The sequence below is a fragment of the Rhinolophus hipposideros genome (assembly GCF_964194185.1).
Source record: "Rhinolophus hipposideros genome assembly, chromosome: 21".
NCBI lineage: Eukaryota > Metazoa > Chordata > Mammalia > Chiroptera > Rhinolophidae > Rhinolophus > Rhinolophus hipposideros.
Genome location: NC_138067.1, coordinates 30,050,183 through 30,066,847, shown reverse-complemented (window position 1 = coordinate 30,066,847; position 16,665 = coordinate 30,050,183). Strand labels below are relative to the sequence as shown.

At 39.8% G+C, this 16,665-nt stretch overlaps 1 protein-coding gene across 1 annotated transcript in view; it reads right to left on the bottom strand.

Moving 5' to 3' along the window:
• Window positions 1–16,665, bottom strand: part of USP10 (ubiquitin specific peptidase 10) — a gene marked incomplete at its 5' end in the record, with an annotated part of 61,791 nt that overhangs the window by 25,695 nt on the left and 19,431 nt on the right. Inside the window, 3 exon segments of the mRNA XM_081032309.1 lie at window positions 547–1,590; window positions 6,943–7,003; window positions 13,667–13,735. Coding sequence (XP_080888435.1) covers window positions 547–1,590; window positions 6,943–7,003; window positions 13,667–13,735 — 1,174 coding nt within the window.

Here is a 16,665-nt window from a genome sequence, read left to right as displayed (position 1 = left end):
CAGTTTTTCTTTCCGTGTCAAGAGCTAACGTTGGTGGGCTAAAACTGAGTAAAATCCATTTACTCAATTCAAAACAGGCATTAAGAAGAAAAACCCAAACTGCTTTCTTGTATCTTAAGATAAAAAAGTAACAGTGCAAAGTGAGTCCAAACCAGGGATGACCATACCAACGGTGTACAACAGCCGTAACAGACAGGACAAGTCCATTATTCAGTCACAATGGAGCAGAATTACTGGATCAAAAGGCAAGAAATGGAAACGTGGTCTGTCAATAGAAAAGGACTGGTAGCAGACATAGACTTTTCACTTAACATAAAGGTATAAAAAACCCCTCCCATTTTGCTTTTATATTACTTTACTTTTTGATAATATTGAAGGCACATGTATTCTTCCAAAATTTCTATTAAAACACAGGTAATTTACTATTGCTGTGGGTAACAATCTATCATCACAGTTTATAAGCCCAGACTGTCTCAAACTTCTCACTCAACAGGCGATGAGATCTGTTCCCATCTTCACTTTCGACCTGTATCTTTTGAACTATACCTGCGATCTTTATGGCTACGGGATCCTCTGAAACTGGAACAAGCCCTTCCTTGACTTCAGCCTGCTTTTCAGAGACCAGGGGAGATGTGGCAGGAGGGGAATACTTAGTTTCCACAGAAGCCAAGGGCGAGGAGGAAGAGGGCTTAGAATCATGGAAAAGACTGGCCCATGACTTAGCAGGCTGGCTGATGGAAGCGGCGCCCGCCACAGAGGCCAGGGCGTCGGCAGGAGGGGAAGCGCTCTCCGCTTTAGCTGGGTCCAAGTCCGGGCTTTCCACACTGTGCAACTCCACCCCGTTGGCAGCTGAGCCCTCACCCGAGGTTTCAAGTATTTGTCCGTTAGCAACGCCAAGGTTTTCAGTAGTATCAGTCCCAACGTAAGGCTGAGCTACAGCTGTCCTCAACAGGCTGTCCCTGCCAGCCTCTGCGGGGAGGCAGGATTGTTCCAAGTCAGGCCCCTGGCAGCCCTCAGGCTGCCCTGCAGTCCTGGCAGTGCTGTCCAGGGCTCCAGGGAAAGAACCGCCATGAGCAGCGTCACTGACGAAGTCCGCCGCGTCCTGAGGGCTGCTACAAGTCCTGGGGGTCCCCAGTGAGGGCCCCTCCCCCCCCAACTCTGCATCCTCTGTGCCCACACTGTTCAGGACTGCCGGGTTAGCATGGCCATTGACCAGGGCTTCCGTGGAAATAGTGCCCTCGCTGCCATCTTTCAAGTAACTATAATATCCAGGTGGACGTTTTTTCTTCTTTTTACGCTCCCTTTGTCCAAGACCACCCGAGACTCCGTCATTCTCCAGAACTTCTGCCTCAGCGTTGGAACTGCCATCCAGAGCAAGGGCAGAGCCTGGGAACTGGCAGTCAATGGAGCTGTAGTTCGCTTCTTTATCTATGTCATCGGGGGTCTTTTTGGAAGTTGTGCAACTAAGAATAAATTCGGGGGCCTGAGGATTCAATGTGCTTGAAATACTGTAGTTGGGAGTTCTCTGCAAAGTGTCATTGGGTTCAATTACTTCATTAACACCAAATTCAATTCTTTGATATTCCTGTCCTGTTTAGAAAGAAAATGATCAGTAAATATCCTGTTAGTTAAGAACACAGCTACATATACTATAAAAGTATCAATAATTATTTTTTAAAAACTGAAACCTTACAGTCTCCTAATTAATAATGCTATGACATTTATTTGTGTTGAATAAAGAGTTGGCTGAGAATAAATAACTATAAAACTGTATTTAATTTGGAGATACAAAAAACAGAAGTCTATATTTATCTTCTACTCTCAGGATAGCCAAGGGAGGGAGATTTTACTGGCTTACTTTATGCCTGAGAGTAGGGTATAAGATTTTTTAGACAATTGAAAAAAAAATCATGACAGCAAACTTAGGGACTTAAAATCATTGCTATATTCGTGGCTTCTCAGTTAGTGTAACTGAATAATTCAAAAAGTATAAACGACACTAAGAACTGATCTTCTGTATAAAAGTACACTTCAGAAGCACGCTTTGACTTATCCATTTCCTGACCTCTGCAACAACCTTAACTGAAGTCTGAAAACAGCCTTGCATGAACGCACGTAATCGTCCAGTAAATGAATTCCTACAAGATTAACTCCATGGGCGGTGACGGCACTTCCAAATATACCAAAAACTTCAGGACCTCGAAGTTTTAAAAATCCCCACGGAACCCTTCAATACTTCCTCTCCCAATTGACAACAATCTACATATCCCATTCATTCAAAGATGTATGTTTCGGGATCAAATATATGGTGATGGAAGGAGAACTGACTCTGGGTGGTGAACACACAATGGGATTTATAGACGATGTAATACAGAATTGTACACCTGAAATCTATGTAAATTTACTAACAATTGTCACCCCAATAAAATTAAAAAAAAAAAAAAGATGTATGTTTCTTCAGAATTCACATCTTGGAAATTAGATTGAGTTTTAGAATCATTGTCTTTCAACAGACACTAAGCATCAATATCATCCTATACCTGATAAAATAGTTATAAATTTTGAAGTTAAGGAAAAAACAGGAACATACACCGTGTAATTCATTTTTAATGCATAACTGAAGATTTCACCAAGCCTAGCATAAGAGGCCAACTTTTTTCCAAGGCATGTGTTTCAAGGAAAAAAAATATCATACCAAAAGAATTGTGTTCTGTTACCGAGAACTGAATATCTTTTACCTTGGAAGTCTTTTTATAGAAGGAAAAAAAACAGCCCCAGAGAGAGGCCAGTTATGTGCAAGTTAGTGATGGGCAGAAGCCTAGTCTCCTAATTCTTCATTTGTTTTGATAAAACACCCCCTTGGAGTTAGAGGAGGAGACACGTGTACAACAACAAGAAGTTCCTGAAAAAAGAATACTGACAATAATTACACCTAACCGCAAGTTTTATATAAAGTCACAAATATGACAATTTGAATCCTCTGACCACCAAGCACTGATTTTTGTTTCCTTATTTTGAAAAGGATCACCAAAGAGAAGTTAATTTCTCTATTATTATACCTAAAGATAAACTGTCTCCTTTGCTTCCAGGCATCACCTACTCTACTCCATGATGTTTCGAGGGTGCAATGCTGCTGCATGGATCCAAGTGGAAGTCCCTGAAGAAGTGAAGAGCACTCCGCACGTGGAGCCTACCCTTTGGAGACGGTGGTGCACATTGTGAACTCACATTAAAAATTAGTATGGGCGGCCTGATGGCTCAGGTGGTTAGAGCACGAGCTCTGGGCAACAGGGTTGCTGGTTCGATTCCCACATGGGCCAGAGAGCTGCGCCCTCCACAACTAGATTGAAGATAACAAGCTGCTGCTGAGCTTCTGGAGGGGTGGCCACATGGCTCAGGTGGTTAGAGCGCAAGCTCTCAACAAGGTTGTTGGTTCAATACCCACATTGGAAGGTGGGCTGTGCCCCCTGCAACTAAAGATTGAAAACAGCAACTGAACTTGGAGCTGAGCTGCGCCCTCCACAACTAGATTGAAGGACCACGACTTGGAGGTGATGGGGGAACACAGTGTTCCCCAATATTCCCCAATAAAATTAAAAGAACAACAAAAACAAAAACAAAAACCCTAATGGTTGAACTCACCCCCTTAAAAAAAAAAACCCTAATAGTTGAACTTCCCCCCCTTAAAAAATTAGTATGCAAAAAAAAAATTAGTATGCGCTGTGTCTTGCAGCTTGTGCAATATTTTTGAGTGCAAGATTTTGATTATTTCCCGTAGACACAGTGCCTTCCACATCTCAGTTCTTAATCTTATCATATCATAAAACCTTCTAGAACGTGATGTGACATTAATAGAACCATTACAATATGCTGTGGTTATTATCAAAACATTTACCCCGTACAGCGTCTGATCACATCACTGGAAGGCAGATTCCTATCCCAGACAGTTCCTTTTCTTGTCCAGGAACACTCGTCGTGGACAGACGTGTGCATGGCACTCTATGGCAGAGGGCAGGACAAAGCCCAATCTGTCAGGCTGGAAGGACGGTGGAAGGAAGTCCTACAAACTCATGCTTTACATAACCCAATCAATATATTGGGTACATGGGAACTCAACGCTCATGTCAGACAGGCAGTGGATTGGTTATAGGAAGGAAAACCAGCTCAAATAAAACAATGACATCCTCACACAGTGTTTCTCAAAGTCTGCTCAGAGCAGCACTGGCAGTACAATGGCCCCAGAGGCCCTTGGAGTCTGAAATGTTCAGAGGCACCCAAGGGATTCTCATGTCCACTACTGTAGGGAACTACAGCTCAAGTGGCTTCCTCAGCTGATTTCTCCAATTAACTCTCAGCAAGTCAATTCAATGCTATGTGTAAAGTGCTTATTGGGGGGTGGGGAGGATGGGTACTGAGAGTAGTAAGGCAAAGTCTCTGCCTCAGGGAGTTCCATTTACGAGAGAGACAAACACATTGGACTCAAAATGGCAAGGGAGAGAAAGATAAGGCCTCAACAGCTTTACAAAAAGAAGTTTCGGACACAAAACAAAAAAATCAGTTTTGATCAGAAGCTACAGAAAGGTCAGTGGAACTGGCAGGATAGCTGGATTTGGGGGTGGGGAAATAGGGGGTACAGGCTATTTCAAGCTTTAGGAACTGACTAAAAAAGGCAAAGGTATAAAAAAGCATGCTATGATAAGGAGGCCCTGCAAAGAGCTTGCTGTAGTTGACTGTGGTGGGAGACAGAATAAATCATTGTAAATCATTAATCCAAACACATACTGAGGGTTTATAACATTCCAGATACTATGCAGCTGCTAAACACACAAAAAAGAATTATGGTCCCTGCCATCCACAGTTGAACTCAGTCTAAAAAGGAGTGTCAGGGAGAAAAAAATTTTCCTTCTACCCTTCTAGGTTCCTCGGCTGCTCTAAGTAGTACATTGACAGATTAATAGAAAAATCAAGTTTAATTTCTTATGTACAGAGGTCTCACAGATATGGGACCTAAAGAAATGACCAAAACAGGCAGCTTTTACACTTTTTAGATAAAGAAATGATAAATTTGTGAAGAGCTGACAAGATAAAGAATCTTAAGCTTAGGTACTAACCAGTGAAGAAACTACACAGTTTGATTACACAGCCTTCTCGGCCCTGAATTTCCTATCTCTGCAGATAATTTCCTCTTGGTGCAGGGAGGGTAACTTTCACATGGGAGATTTACTTCCAGCTTTCAGAGGGACAGAGAGGAGGGTCAGAATGCCCTTGCATCAGTTCTTTCTCAAGTAATTTAATTCAAAATAACCAATATGCCAAAATGGCATATTTGGGGGCAGCAAATTTTGCTCCCCTACAGCAGGCATTTTGTACAGGAGCCTTTACTGTGCAGTAGGATAGGCACTACTAAAAGAACTAAAAGTAACGGAAACACAAGACAACAGAAAAGGCCGCAGAAAGAAGGGGCCTCTAAGCTGGCCTGTCACTAACAGTGTAAGCAGGTGACCAGGTTCCAGCTGTGTTTTCAGAATAAGTGATGAACTTGTGGGATGAGAGGAGGGAACGGAGAAAAAGAGCCAAGAAGTAGTAGCTGAACAGGGATGACAGCCTGGAAGGAGGGGCTGTGGCATGAGAAAGGAAGAAGAATATGGATTAGAGGTGGGTGGACTCAGAACTTGAGGGCTTGGGGACTGGGAGCGGAGTTCACGAAGCCTCCCATCTCCTGCCTATGCCACTCACTGGGAGGATGGTGGGTAACTGACTGAACTGGAAAGAAAGGCATAATGGGAACGGGAAAATAATGAAACATTTTTAAATACTGAGTAAACGTCTACAGCATGCTTACTACGTGCAAAGTGCATGGACAAAGAGAAATCCACTAACTCCAATTTTAAAAAAGCTGCTCCAGAGGCTGGACAGTGGGGCAAGGGCCTGGGGTCCCTCTAACTTCGTTTATTTTATTCTCATCCTAAGCCATCATTAGAATTGCTCTTTCCCTTATGAGCTCCGACATCACTGTTTCTTATAAAACTGTTAGCAATTTTAGATATAATTACTTTCTGATTTTACTGTAGATTAAAAAAAAAGTTTGGATAATCTTTTCAAGGTTTATATTTAAGCCTAAATTATAATGCAAACCCCTTTCACAGGTCTGACCATGCTAACGAAACAGGGAGCCGAATGCCTGGCTCTCAAAGAAAAGGTCCAGCTTTCAGCTTCTCCAAGGCCAGCCAGGGCCTTTGACATGATCCAAACGGAAAAACAGTCTAGTCGGCTGCCCTGGGCCATGGCACCTTGTTGTTATTTACACACCAGGCGCTTGAACAACACAAGCTCTCTGCATCTCAACAAGCACCATCTCCAGTAATCAGCTCAGTGTCTGTGACAAGAGACCCTCCCCTCCAAAAGAACCCCCCAAAAAACACAAAAAACAAACAAAAAAACAGAGTAGGTGGTGAGGAGGTTACCTGAATTCCCAAGAGCATTAGCGACAGACAGGGATATAAAGGAAAACTGCAGGAACAACAGCTTCAAGCTGCCGCTGAGGGGTGGTGCCAAGGGCACATGCTCAGAGACGTACCAGTTCGGGGCCCAGCAGCCTCCGCAACCAGACTGAGGCTTCAGAACTCTGACAAAGAGCATCGGCTATAAAGAACATACCTGTTCCACTGAGAACTGTTAAGAAAAAAACAGAACTGAACAACTATGTCCTTAACTAAACCTTCAACGCCGGACACTCTGAAGCACAGACTACAATTTAATTCAATAGTCAAAGTGGTACAGTGAGGAAAGTTGCTATAGTTTACAACAAAAACATCAAGCCGTACGGGAATGTTTATTCACAAAGTATGAACAAACCGGAAAACACTGTTTCCAGCTAGCCGGCCCACCCAGCACCTATGGCCAGGATTCCGCTCCGGGAAACGAAGGAGAGAACTAGCTTACCATCAGGTAGTTCATCCGGAGCCTGTGCGCCACACAGAACTGTTCCATTGTATGGAGGAAGCTGCACGGAGAAGCGGAAAACACATTGTAATCCAACAAAACGTTAAAACCTGACACATACTAACTTATGAAAGCAACACTTCATTAAAACTCTATCCATACAACTTCTCATGATGTCATTTTTTACCAAAATAATACATGAAGAGACAGTAAAATTAAACCATCTTCATTAAAAAAAAAAAAACATACGAATGCTTTTAAATATCTATTATTATTAACCAGATCCAAAAATGAAGCAAAAAATAAAAATGGACTCCACTGGACATGGAAATCAGCTACAATAAAATACTTACGGTACATACTTCGCATCCCAGGCGGTTCGTGACTGCCCATAAACCCCCCAGCCACCTGTCTTTGACCACGAGTAACGGTCACTCTCAGGGACCACCTGCACCACGTGCACTAGCTCTACAAGTCCGCACAGCCATCGGAGGCCAGGACGGGGCCCATGCACGGGCAGCGAGCAAAGAAAGCCCAAGGGGAAGGACAAGTCTGGGGATCGTGGCTCCCTTTTGAACACAGTGCTCTCCTAAACATTCCTTGTTTGGAAGACAGCAAGCAAATGGCAACTGTTTGACCTCTTTGCAAAAAGCAGGAAGGTACTATTACTAATATACCAAAGTTTTCTCCTTCCTAGCTATTCCATAAAATCTAAGAGTTGAAAATGGTTTGAATAGACGTGTTTGAGATGAGAAGGTTTAGCATGGGAAAGGGTAAGGTAAAGTGGATGAATAATTGGTACCCAAAGTCAGAACAAAAGAACAAAACAATGACACCCTCACACAGCATGTTTCAAAGTCTGCTCAGAGCAAGACTCAGTACAATGGCCCCGGTGCCTGCAGGAGATCCCACAGTCTGAAATGTTCCGAGATCCCCATGAGGTTCTCATGTCCACTGCTGTAGAGAACTACGGCTTAAGTGGTTTCCTCCAGCTGATTTCTCCAATTGACTCTCAGCAAGTCAATTCAATAATCACAGAGATAAAAGCTTATCCCTCCAAGTTACCAAGTAGAATCTCTCCCCAGAGAATTATAACAAATAAGCCGCTAAGAAAATGCAGTGCTGTTCAAAACGAACTGTACACTTTCAGGCCTTCAGAGCTGCACATATTTCCACCACGCGGGGGCACCCCAGTATTTATCATATTGACAAAAGGAGAAAGCATTCTGTGTGCCGGCTACATCTGGCCTTGCACCTGAAGTGCAAAGACCGACCACACCATTCAAACACTCATACCAGGTGCTCCAGCACTGACCACTGGCACAAACTACGGAGCAGAAAGGAGCATCTGAGGAAGCCACAAATCAGGTTCGTGTCCCTCTGCAGTCATGAAAGAAGTTCAGCAAACTCCCACACACAAAATACCTTCTTTTTTTCCATCAACGATACTATGGTGCCCCCTGGTGATGGAAAGCTATACAGTTGTAAGGCACTGAAAGTGTATTGGTGGGTTTTTTTTAATTTCCCTTGATTTACACAAAATCTAGTAAGTGGTAGAAGCAGGATCTGTAAACAGACCATCCAGCACACTCAGGGGCGATCGATACTGCCATTTTCTGTTAGTGTGTTTAAATATTTTTGATATACTAGTCTGGTAAATGCATAATTGTGGGAATTACTGAACGCTGGAATGAGTTCTGGCCCAGACAAAATACGTGCGCAGGTGTATGTGTGTGCGCATTTCTTTTTTACTCTAGAGACATACGGCACCTTTAATTCAACAAAACCTCCACTGCTCATAAGATACCGGTTACTCTATGGCATAATAAATATACAGCAGAATAAATTATAAGAATTGTTCCGTTTCCTCTTTCTACAGCTACTTATATGAGTACAAAATTTAAAAATCAAAGCCAAAACATAAAAATCTCTCAAATACAAATGTAAACTAAGCAATGTAAAATAACTGAAATCAAGATATATATTAGATACAAGTCAAATCACGTTAGTAGTTTGAAATAGTGCTTACAGTCTTGTGAAAACAAGACTTGGGTCCTTCGATAACGTGATGTTTTAAAACCTTTTTGGGGCTGCCACCGTTTGTTCTGCTCTCTGTCCGAAAAACCCTCACAAACCCTGAATTTCTCCTCTGAAATCTCTTAAGACACCAAACCACTCGGAATAACTGTCTTGATCCCTCCACACACGTGTGGGTGTGCCCCTACCTACAGCCTGTACTGTGCTGTCTGGACTTGTTATTCGGTAGCTAGTTGACGTGTATGTGTTGCCTCTAATGTTGAGTCTGGGAAATTTCAGGAACAATTAGCACTCTCTCCCTATTTTTGAACACCAATAACAGGATTATGACTGGTGTTCAAAACACAGTTATTTGTAAGTTGCAACTGTACTTTTTCCAGTTGGAGAAATTCATTTTTAAATCACCCTGGCTTCTAAACTAGAGCACAGCTTTAGAAAAGGTATCAGTTACCTTTAAAAGCTGGATATAGGCATGCCTTGTTTTATCGCACTTCACTTTATTGCACTTCAGATATTGCAAAAATGCATCAACATTGAGGGCAGATCTTCCACCAGCAAAAAGATTATTGCTCACTGAAAGTTCAGATAATAGTCAGCATTCTTTAGCAATAAAGTGGGGTTTTTTGATCAATCGTAATGGTTTTATTTTTTTTTTAATTAAAGCTTATTGGGGTGACAATTGTTAGTAAAGTTACAAAGATTTCAGGTGTACAGCAATAAAGCATTTTTTAATTAAGGTATGTACTGTTTATACACATAATACTACCACACACTTACCAGACTAGTGTAAACTAAGTTTTATATGCACTGGGAAACCAAAACCTTCGTGTGACTCGCTTTACTGCAATATTTGCTTTATTGCAGAGGGTCTGGAACCGAACCCGCAATATCTCCGAGGTGTGTGTGAACTAACATTTAAGATCTCATCGGCTGAATTTGTTTCTTCTGATTCCGTTAAACTACTGACCACCCTATCTTGCTAGTAACAAGCTTTCAAACAAGCAAACTAAAAGAGAGGCAAAAGAACTCCCAGTTGACAGGAATGATGCTTTTGTAGAAAGGCTGTTTTTATATTTGAACACCCTATCATTTCTCAAATTTTATTTTGTTTTAGTTCTTGCCCCCAAGTAGAGAAAAGAATGCCTTATCAAGTTCCTAACAGCCAAAAAGTATATGAGGGATAGGGCTGGATTCTAATTTATGCCACATGGTAGGAACTGTGCATGTAGGAGGTACAATTATTTTACCTATGACATAAAAGTCCAAACAATTATGTGGTAGAAGTGAGATAACATCGCTCACCCATCCACTGATCCAACCATGCCTCACCCCATTAAACTGTCCGTGCCCTATATATTATTATAATCCACACCCCTGAATTGTAATAATTACATACTGAGAACGATAACTGTTAATTAGCTTATATTTCCTTTTTGTGACTTATTGGACCACATGTGATTCTGATACACAACACACTTGTCATATCCTCCCCCCAAACTCACTGCATGCTCAGTGCATGCTCAAACAAGCCCAGACACACTAAGACTTCTGGCTATAACTAATTTTGATGAGCCACAGCCATTATTTCTGCAAATAAAAAGTCTCACATAACTTTCCCATTGGCATCCATCAAAGTCTACTAACATTTGTTACACATTAAGTATCACACCACACATTAATGATGTCCCAACATTTCTCTGAGGCAAATAAGCATTCTCCATTTTCAAATTTTTTTCTGAAAAAGGCATAATAAGACGGAGGAAACTGTCCAAGACCGCCGAGCCTGTTTAAGTGGCAGAGTGACGAAGGAAGCAAGCTCTTCAGACTTGAAATACGGTACATTTTCCACTTTCATATCACAGGAAAATGCATGTTTTTATTCTGACACTTGCAAACAGGCACTCAAAAACCCACAAATATGCACACACCTGAGAAAAGCTTTTATAAAGTACAGAAGTTGAGCTTTATCATTTCTTAAAACCTTAGTCACAAAGAGCAATTAGATTGTGGTGTTCTGGCAAGTACCATCATATTTTACTGTGATTTAAAGACAGAAATTATTTAAAACTTGAATAATTAGTACATTATATAGAGTAGAACATCAATTAACACTAATGCTTGGGGAATATGGGATCTGATTCTGTTTTTTCCTAATTAACCGCTTTCTTATCAGGAAACACTAAACTTCAATCCTTATTTTATAGAATTCTACAATGCAGACATATTTTATTGCCTTAGGAAATACAATATATAATTTAACTTTCACTGTGTCCTGGGTCATATCCTTAGATTCCTTAAATCATAACTGTTCACATCAATGAACCCAAGGGATGGAGATGGCACTGAATTTATTCATTTTCTAAAATGAAACCTGATATAAGCTTTATTTTCTTTTTTCTAAAGTGAAAGAGAAGAAACCAAGTAACAAACACAGATGTTCCTCTTACATCTGTATAGCTTAAATAATGCTTTCAATATGCTCTCACTTGATCCCACCTCCATAACTCGAAAACTTTTCTAGAATCCAAGAAGCCAAGGTGAAAAATGAAAAACAAGCCGAGGTCACATGTGACCCAGCCAGACCCCAATCCTGGCTTTTTGACTCCTAAGTAATTACCTCATCCGGCTCCATTTTACCAAATAAAACAATTCCATACATTAATTTTTAATATGCATGCAAACATATAACTGAATTATATATGTTTACGAAGGGATCTAAAATTAAGGGATCTAAAAGGCTAGTTAGGTCTCATTAAACGTTAACTGAGATTTTATTTGATATACTGTACTTACTTCTCCCATTCTTCCTTTTCAATGCAATTTCAACAGTATTTACATTTAAATATAAATCTGAAAAAATGTTCCAGGTTAAGTTTTTATTAAACTAAAACAGAAACCATTACTCACACAAAGAATGAACATAAAAGAAGGCTTGAATGAATAGAGAAATATACCACAACAGTGGTTAGGAAAACGATCATAAAGATGTTAATTCTTCTACAAATTAATCCATCATTTTAACACAACTTCAACTGAATTTTCGATAGGATTTTTCGTGTAACTTGATGTGCTGACCATGAATTCCTAAGGAAGACTTAAAAATGAAGGAAATCCAAAACAATTTGTAAGTATAAGAAGGTGTGTGCCTTGCTGGAGGCCTGTTTATAAAGTTGCAGCAATTAAAATGTATGGTATTGATACAGAGATAAAGCAAAAGGTCCACAGAACAAGGGACCCAGAATCAACCAAGCATATAGAGAGATGTGTCTCCTGACAGGATGGTGCTACACCTAAGAGCCAAGTTCTCAGTACGTCGTGCAGAAAGGGCCACGTTCTACTGCCATGGAGAAGGGGTTAGTAGATCCCCACCTCACACATATACAAAAATCAATACCTCAAGTTCAGTTGTATTACATACTAAAGGGAAAACAAAAACCTTAAGACTTTTAAAAGAAAACAAATGTCTTTATTACCTTAGAAAAGGGAAGAAGTTCTTAAAGATATTTTTTTTAAAAAAAACAAAAATCCACAAACCATGAGGAAAAAAGTGAATACATTTGACATTAAAGCAAAAAATACACTCCCGTTACCCAGCAAAAAATGAAAAGTGCATCATATGCAAAGTTTAAAAGCCCTCATGCTAGGAAAAGATACCTGTAATACGCAAAACCAAATATTAATCCTATAAATCAATAAGAGACAAACCACTTGATAAAAAATATGAATAAGATACGTATAGAGATCTGGTAATTCACAGAAGTGGAAATATGTATCGCCAGTGGACATATGAAAATAATGAAACAGGGCTCAACTGTTTGTAATCTGGGAAATGTAAATTAAAACAATGAGAATATATTTATAAGCCAGCAGATTAACAAAAATTTTAAGTATGCCTATACTGAGAATTAGCAAGTTTTTTAATGAGATAGAGAAAAATCTCACGCATTGCTGATGAGAATGCAGACTGTCAAAACCACTTAGAAAACAGGTTAGCAGTCGCTAGTAAAACTAAACATGTTTATTCCTTGCACAACCCAGCAGTTCCATTCCTAGCACATATCCTGGAGAAACCCAGAGAAACATGAGACAAATGTGTTTATCCCAACATTTTTGTAATCATGGAAGAACTAATTAAAGACCTAAATGGTCCTCAATAGAAAAAAAGGTAAATTGTGATGTGTGTTCAATTAATGGTATTTAGCAATTAAAATCAAAGAACAAGAACAAAATACATTAGTATAGATAAATCTAAAGAACATGTTAGTTTAAAATAAACTAGAAATGATTAATATAGTACGGAACCTTTATGTGACATTTTAAACCATATAAAACAATACAATGTACTATCTGTTGATACACACATATGTAGTAAAAGGTGAAAACCAATCAGAAAACAATACTCACCAATTTCAGCAGAGTCGTTATTTCTGGGGAAGGAGGGGAATAAGATGGGAGAGGGGTAGAATGGAGGCTTCAACTATATCTGTAATGCTTTGCTATTTATAAATATAGCAAAATGTTAATATTAGTCAAATCTGGTTGGAGGATTCAGGCATTTCTCATATTAGTCTCTGCACTTTTCTGTACATGTAAATTCCTTATCAAAAAGCATAAATTAAAAAATAAAACATAACCACTAATCATATCTATATATATGTATACTCAATAAAACAAAGTTTTGTCTTACCTCAACTGAAGAGCGAGGAGTCACAAAGAACTGATTGAATTCATCAGGGCTAAAATCTCCAAAAATATACTGAAAAAAAGAGAATCACTGATCACATAAAATATACAAATTTTATACCTTCAGAAAAAAATGTTGTATGTTAAAACGACCCAATGAAATATTTGGGCCAGAATCCCCAAGATCCTTTCTCAATTAAACAAATCAAAGATCTGAAAAGTGAGATTATTAGGTGTAGTATTTTCTAATTACAAATAAACAAAAATACTACTTAGCCTTTCCTACAAATTGTCAAAGAACACTGAAATGGTTTGGATACAAACTCATCAAAAGCTTATTTTGAAACAGGTCAAATTTGTACACCAAACTTGTAAGCAGAATCCTGTTTGCAAGAGAATTTTTTTTTTGATTCACAAACATTTCCAGTTGCTCCATTTACCTTTCTGCTGACTCATGTCACTACCTCCATTTCAGTTTTCTCTGCCATACATATTAAAGAAAAGCAGAAAGCGTGGTTCAAATGGGAAGACAGGGAAATCCAAAGGAAAATGTTAATGATCCTCATGAATGATCTTTAAAAATATGTATGTAATTTTGTATCTCAAAAATGTATTGAAACAGAGCTGGCCCGGTGGCTCAGGCGGTTGGAGCTCCATGCTCCTAACTCCGAAGGCTGCCGGTTCGATTCCCACATGGGCCAGTGGGCTCTCAACCACAAGGTTGCCAGTTCAACTCCTCCAGTCCCGCAAGGGAGGGTGGGCAGCGCCCCCTGCAACTAAGATTGAACACGGCACCTTGAGCTGAGCTGCCTCCCCGATGGCTCAGCTGGAGCACGCGTCCTCTAAACTACAAGGTTGCCGGTTCGACTCCCACAAGGGATGGTGGGCTGCGCCCCCTGCAACTAGAAAACGGCAACTCGACCTGGAGCTGAGCTGCGCCCTCCACAACTAAGACTGAAAGGACAACTTGACTTGGAAAAAAGTCCTGGAAGTACACGCTGTTCCCCAATAAAAATCCTGTTCCCATTCTCCAAAAAAAAAAATCTTTAAAAAATGTATTGAAACATTATGTACAGATAAATATATTATTTGATAGACATAAACCTAGTTGTGAACTTTCATTTCATAGAATTCTAAATGCGGCTTTCTGGAAAAACAACTGGTTAAACTGCAAGGAAGCAAGTTTGACGAGTGCCTGGCATTTCATATTCTCCCTGGAGCTTCAAGAAATAAGTCACTGACAAGAATCAGTATGATTAGATTTCTGTAAAGGCGAATCACTCACTAATTATTCATTCATTTGATAATTATGTAGCGCCTACTAAGTGCTATGCAGGATGACTGGTACTGGGGATAAAAATGTTTAAGCAGAGATGTGGTTCCTCTGCTTTAAAGGAAGGTGACAGTCTAGTAACTTGCAGGGAAATTTACAAGCATGTGATTCGAAAATAACCAGTAACTAAATATTATATATTGTACATTATCCACTATTATTATAAATGTGGGTAAATGGCAACTAACTCTCACAATCTTTGATAAGAATGCACCAATATTTGGGGGGGAAACATTTCTGGAGGGCTCTTTTGCAGTAGCTACCAAAACTGTAAATATATATTAAAAACAAAAACATCTTCATGTAATATTTACACACACTTGCAAAAATCCACAAAGAAAGAAACTGTGCATGGAAAGTGATGGAGTCCCAAAACAATTTAGAAATGGTCTTCTGAAATACTTTCATTGCGAGCTTGGTGAGCTCTGACCTCAACATCTTCAACATTGGGGAAAAGCTTATGTTAATTTCACTGAGGCACCATACCAAGCAATGAATGGGAAAGGTATTTTAAGTGAAAAAGAAGCAGAAGAAAAGGTGGAAGTGGGATGTATGTGAAGAAATGACACTGCTGACTGGTATTCTTTCATAGTCCCACTGCAAACAGAGATCTGTAAGTCTAGATACAGTACCTCAAAATTTACTCAGGATAAAAGGAAAACACAGCCACAGATTGGGAAGAAATATTCCTGACAATACCAAATGCGGGGGAAGCTGTGGAGCAACTGGAATTCTTCACATGGCTGACGGATGCAGACGCACAGTCACTTTAGAAAAGAGTTTGGCAGTTTCTTATAAAGTTACTTACCATAGGACCCAAGCAACCTCACTCCCAGGTTCTTACCCAAGAGAAATGAAGACCTGGGTCAAAAAAAAAAAAAAAAAAAAAGTATGCTGATGCTTACAGCAACTCTATTCGCAATCACCAAAAACGGGAAACAACCCATTTGGCAAAGAAGTTGTGAGTTCGCACCTGTGTTAGTTCCAAGAGCTCACTAACAAAAGATTAGGACTTGATGAAAACATTTCATCCAACAAGGCCCCATAAGCAACTGCTACGTACCATCTGTGCCATGCTAACGTACCTGACAACCAGCTAGGCAGAGCTGCTTTGAACTCCAACTCTATTTCCTTAACTGGTTCACGCCTAACAATAAACAACTCCATCAAAATACACATGCATCACGTCCTCTTGCCATAATCAGATTTTCGATCCTTAATGCACAAGTTTCTGAAAGTGAGCAGTTATACTTCACCAATATAAAAAACAGTCATTTCAATTTTATGACTGAGATAACAGGGGGGTTTGCTAAGAAGCTGGTACCAAGAATTAAGGAGGATTTCTCCAGAACCACCCTGAGGCGTTCTGATGAGGATTCCTATTCCCTGTAGAATGAGTATTCCCCACAGGTTCATGGAAGAAATGGGGGGAGGGGGAATGTTCCTCGTACAATTATTTTTGCAACTTTTATAAATTTGAAATCATTTCCAAATACTTTAAAAAAAAAACTATTGTGAGGAAAACCTTTACCCCTCTCTTTACGTAAGCATGAAACATTCTCCTTTCTCTGGAGGATTAATAAATATATTTTAAAGTCGATTTTTAGGGGAAAAAACGTTGTGTTTGGGTTTAAAAAAAAAAAAGGGAAATGATCCTGCACCTGATTTCC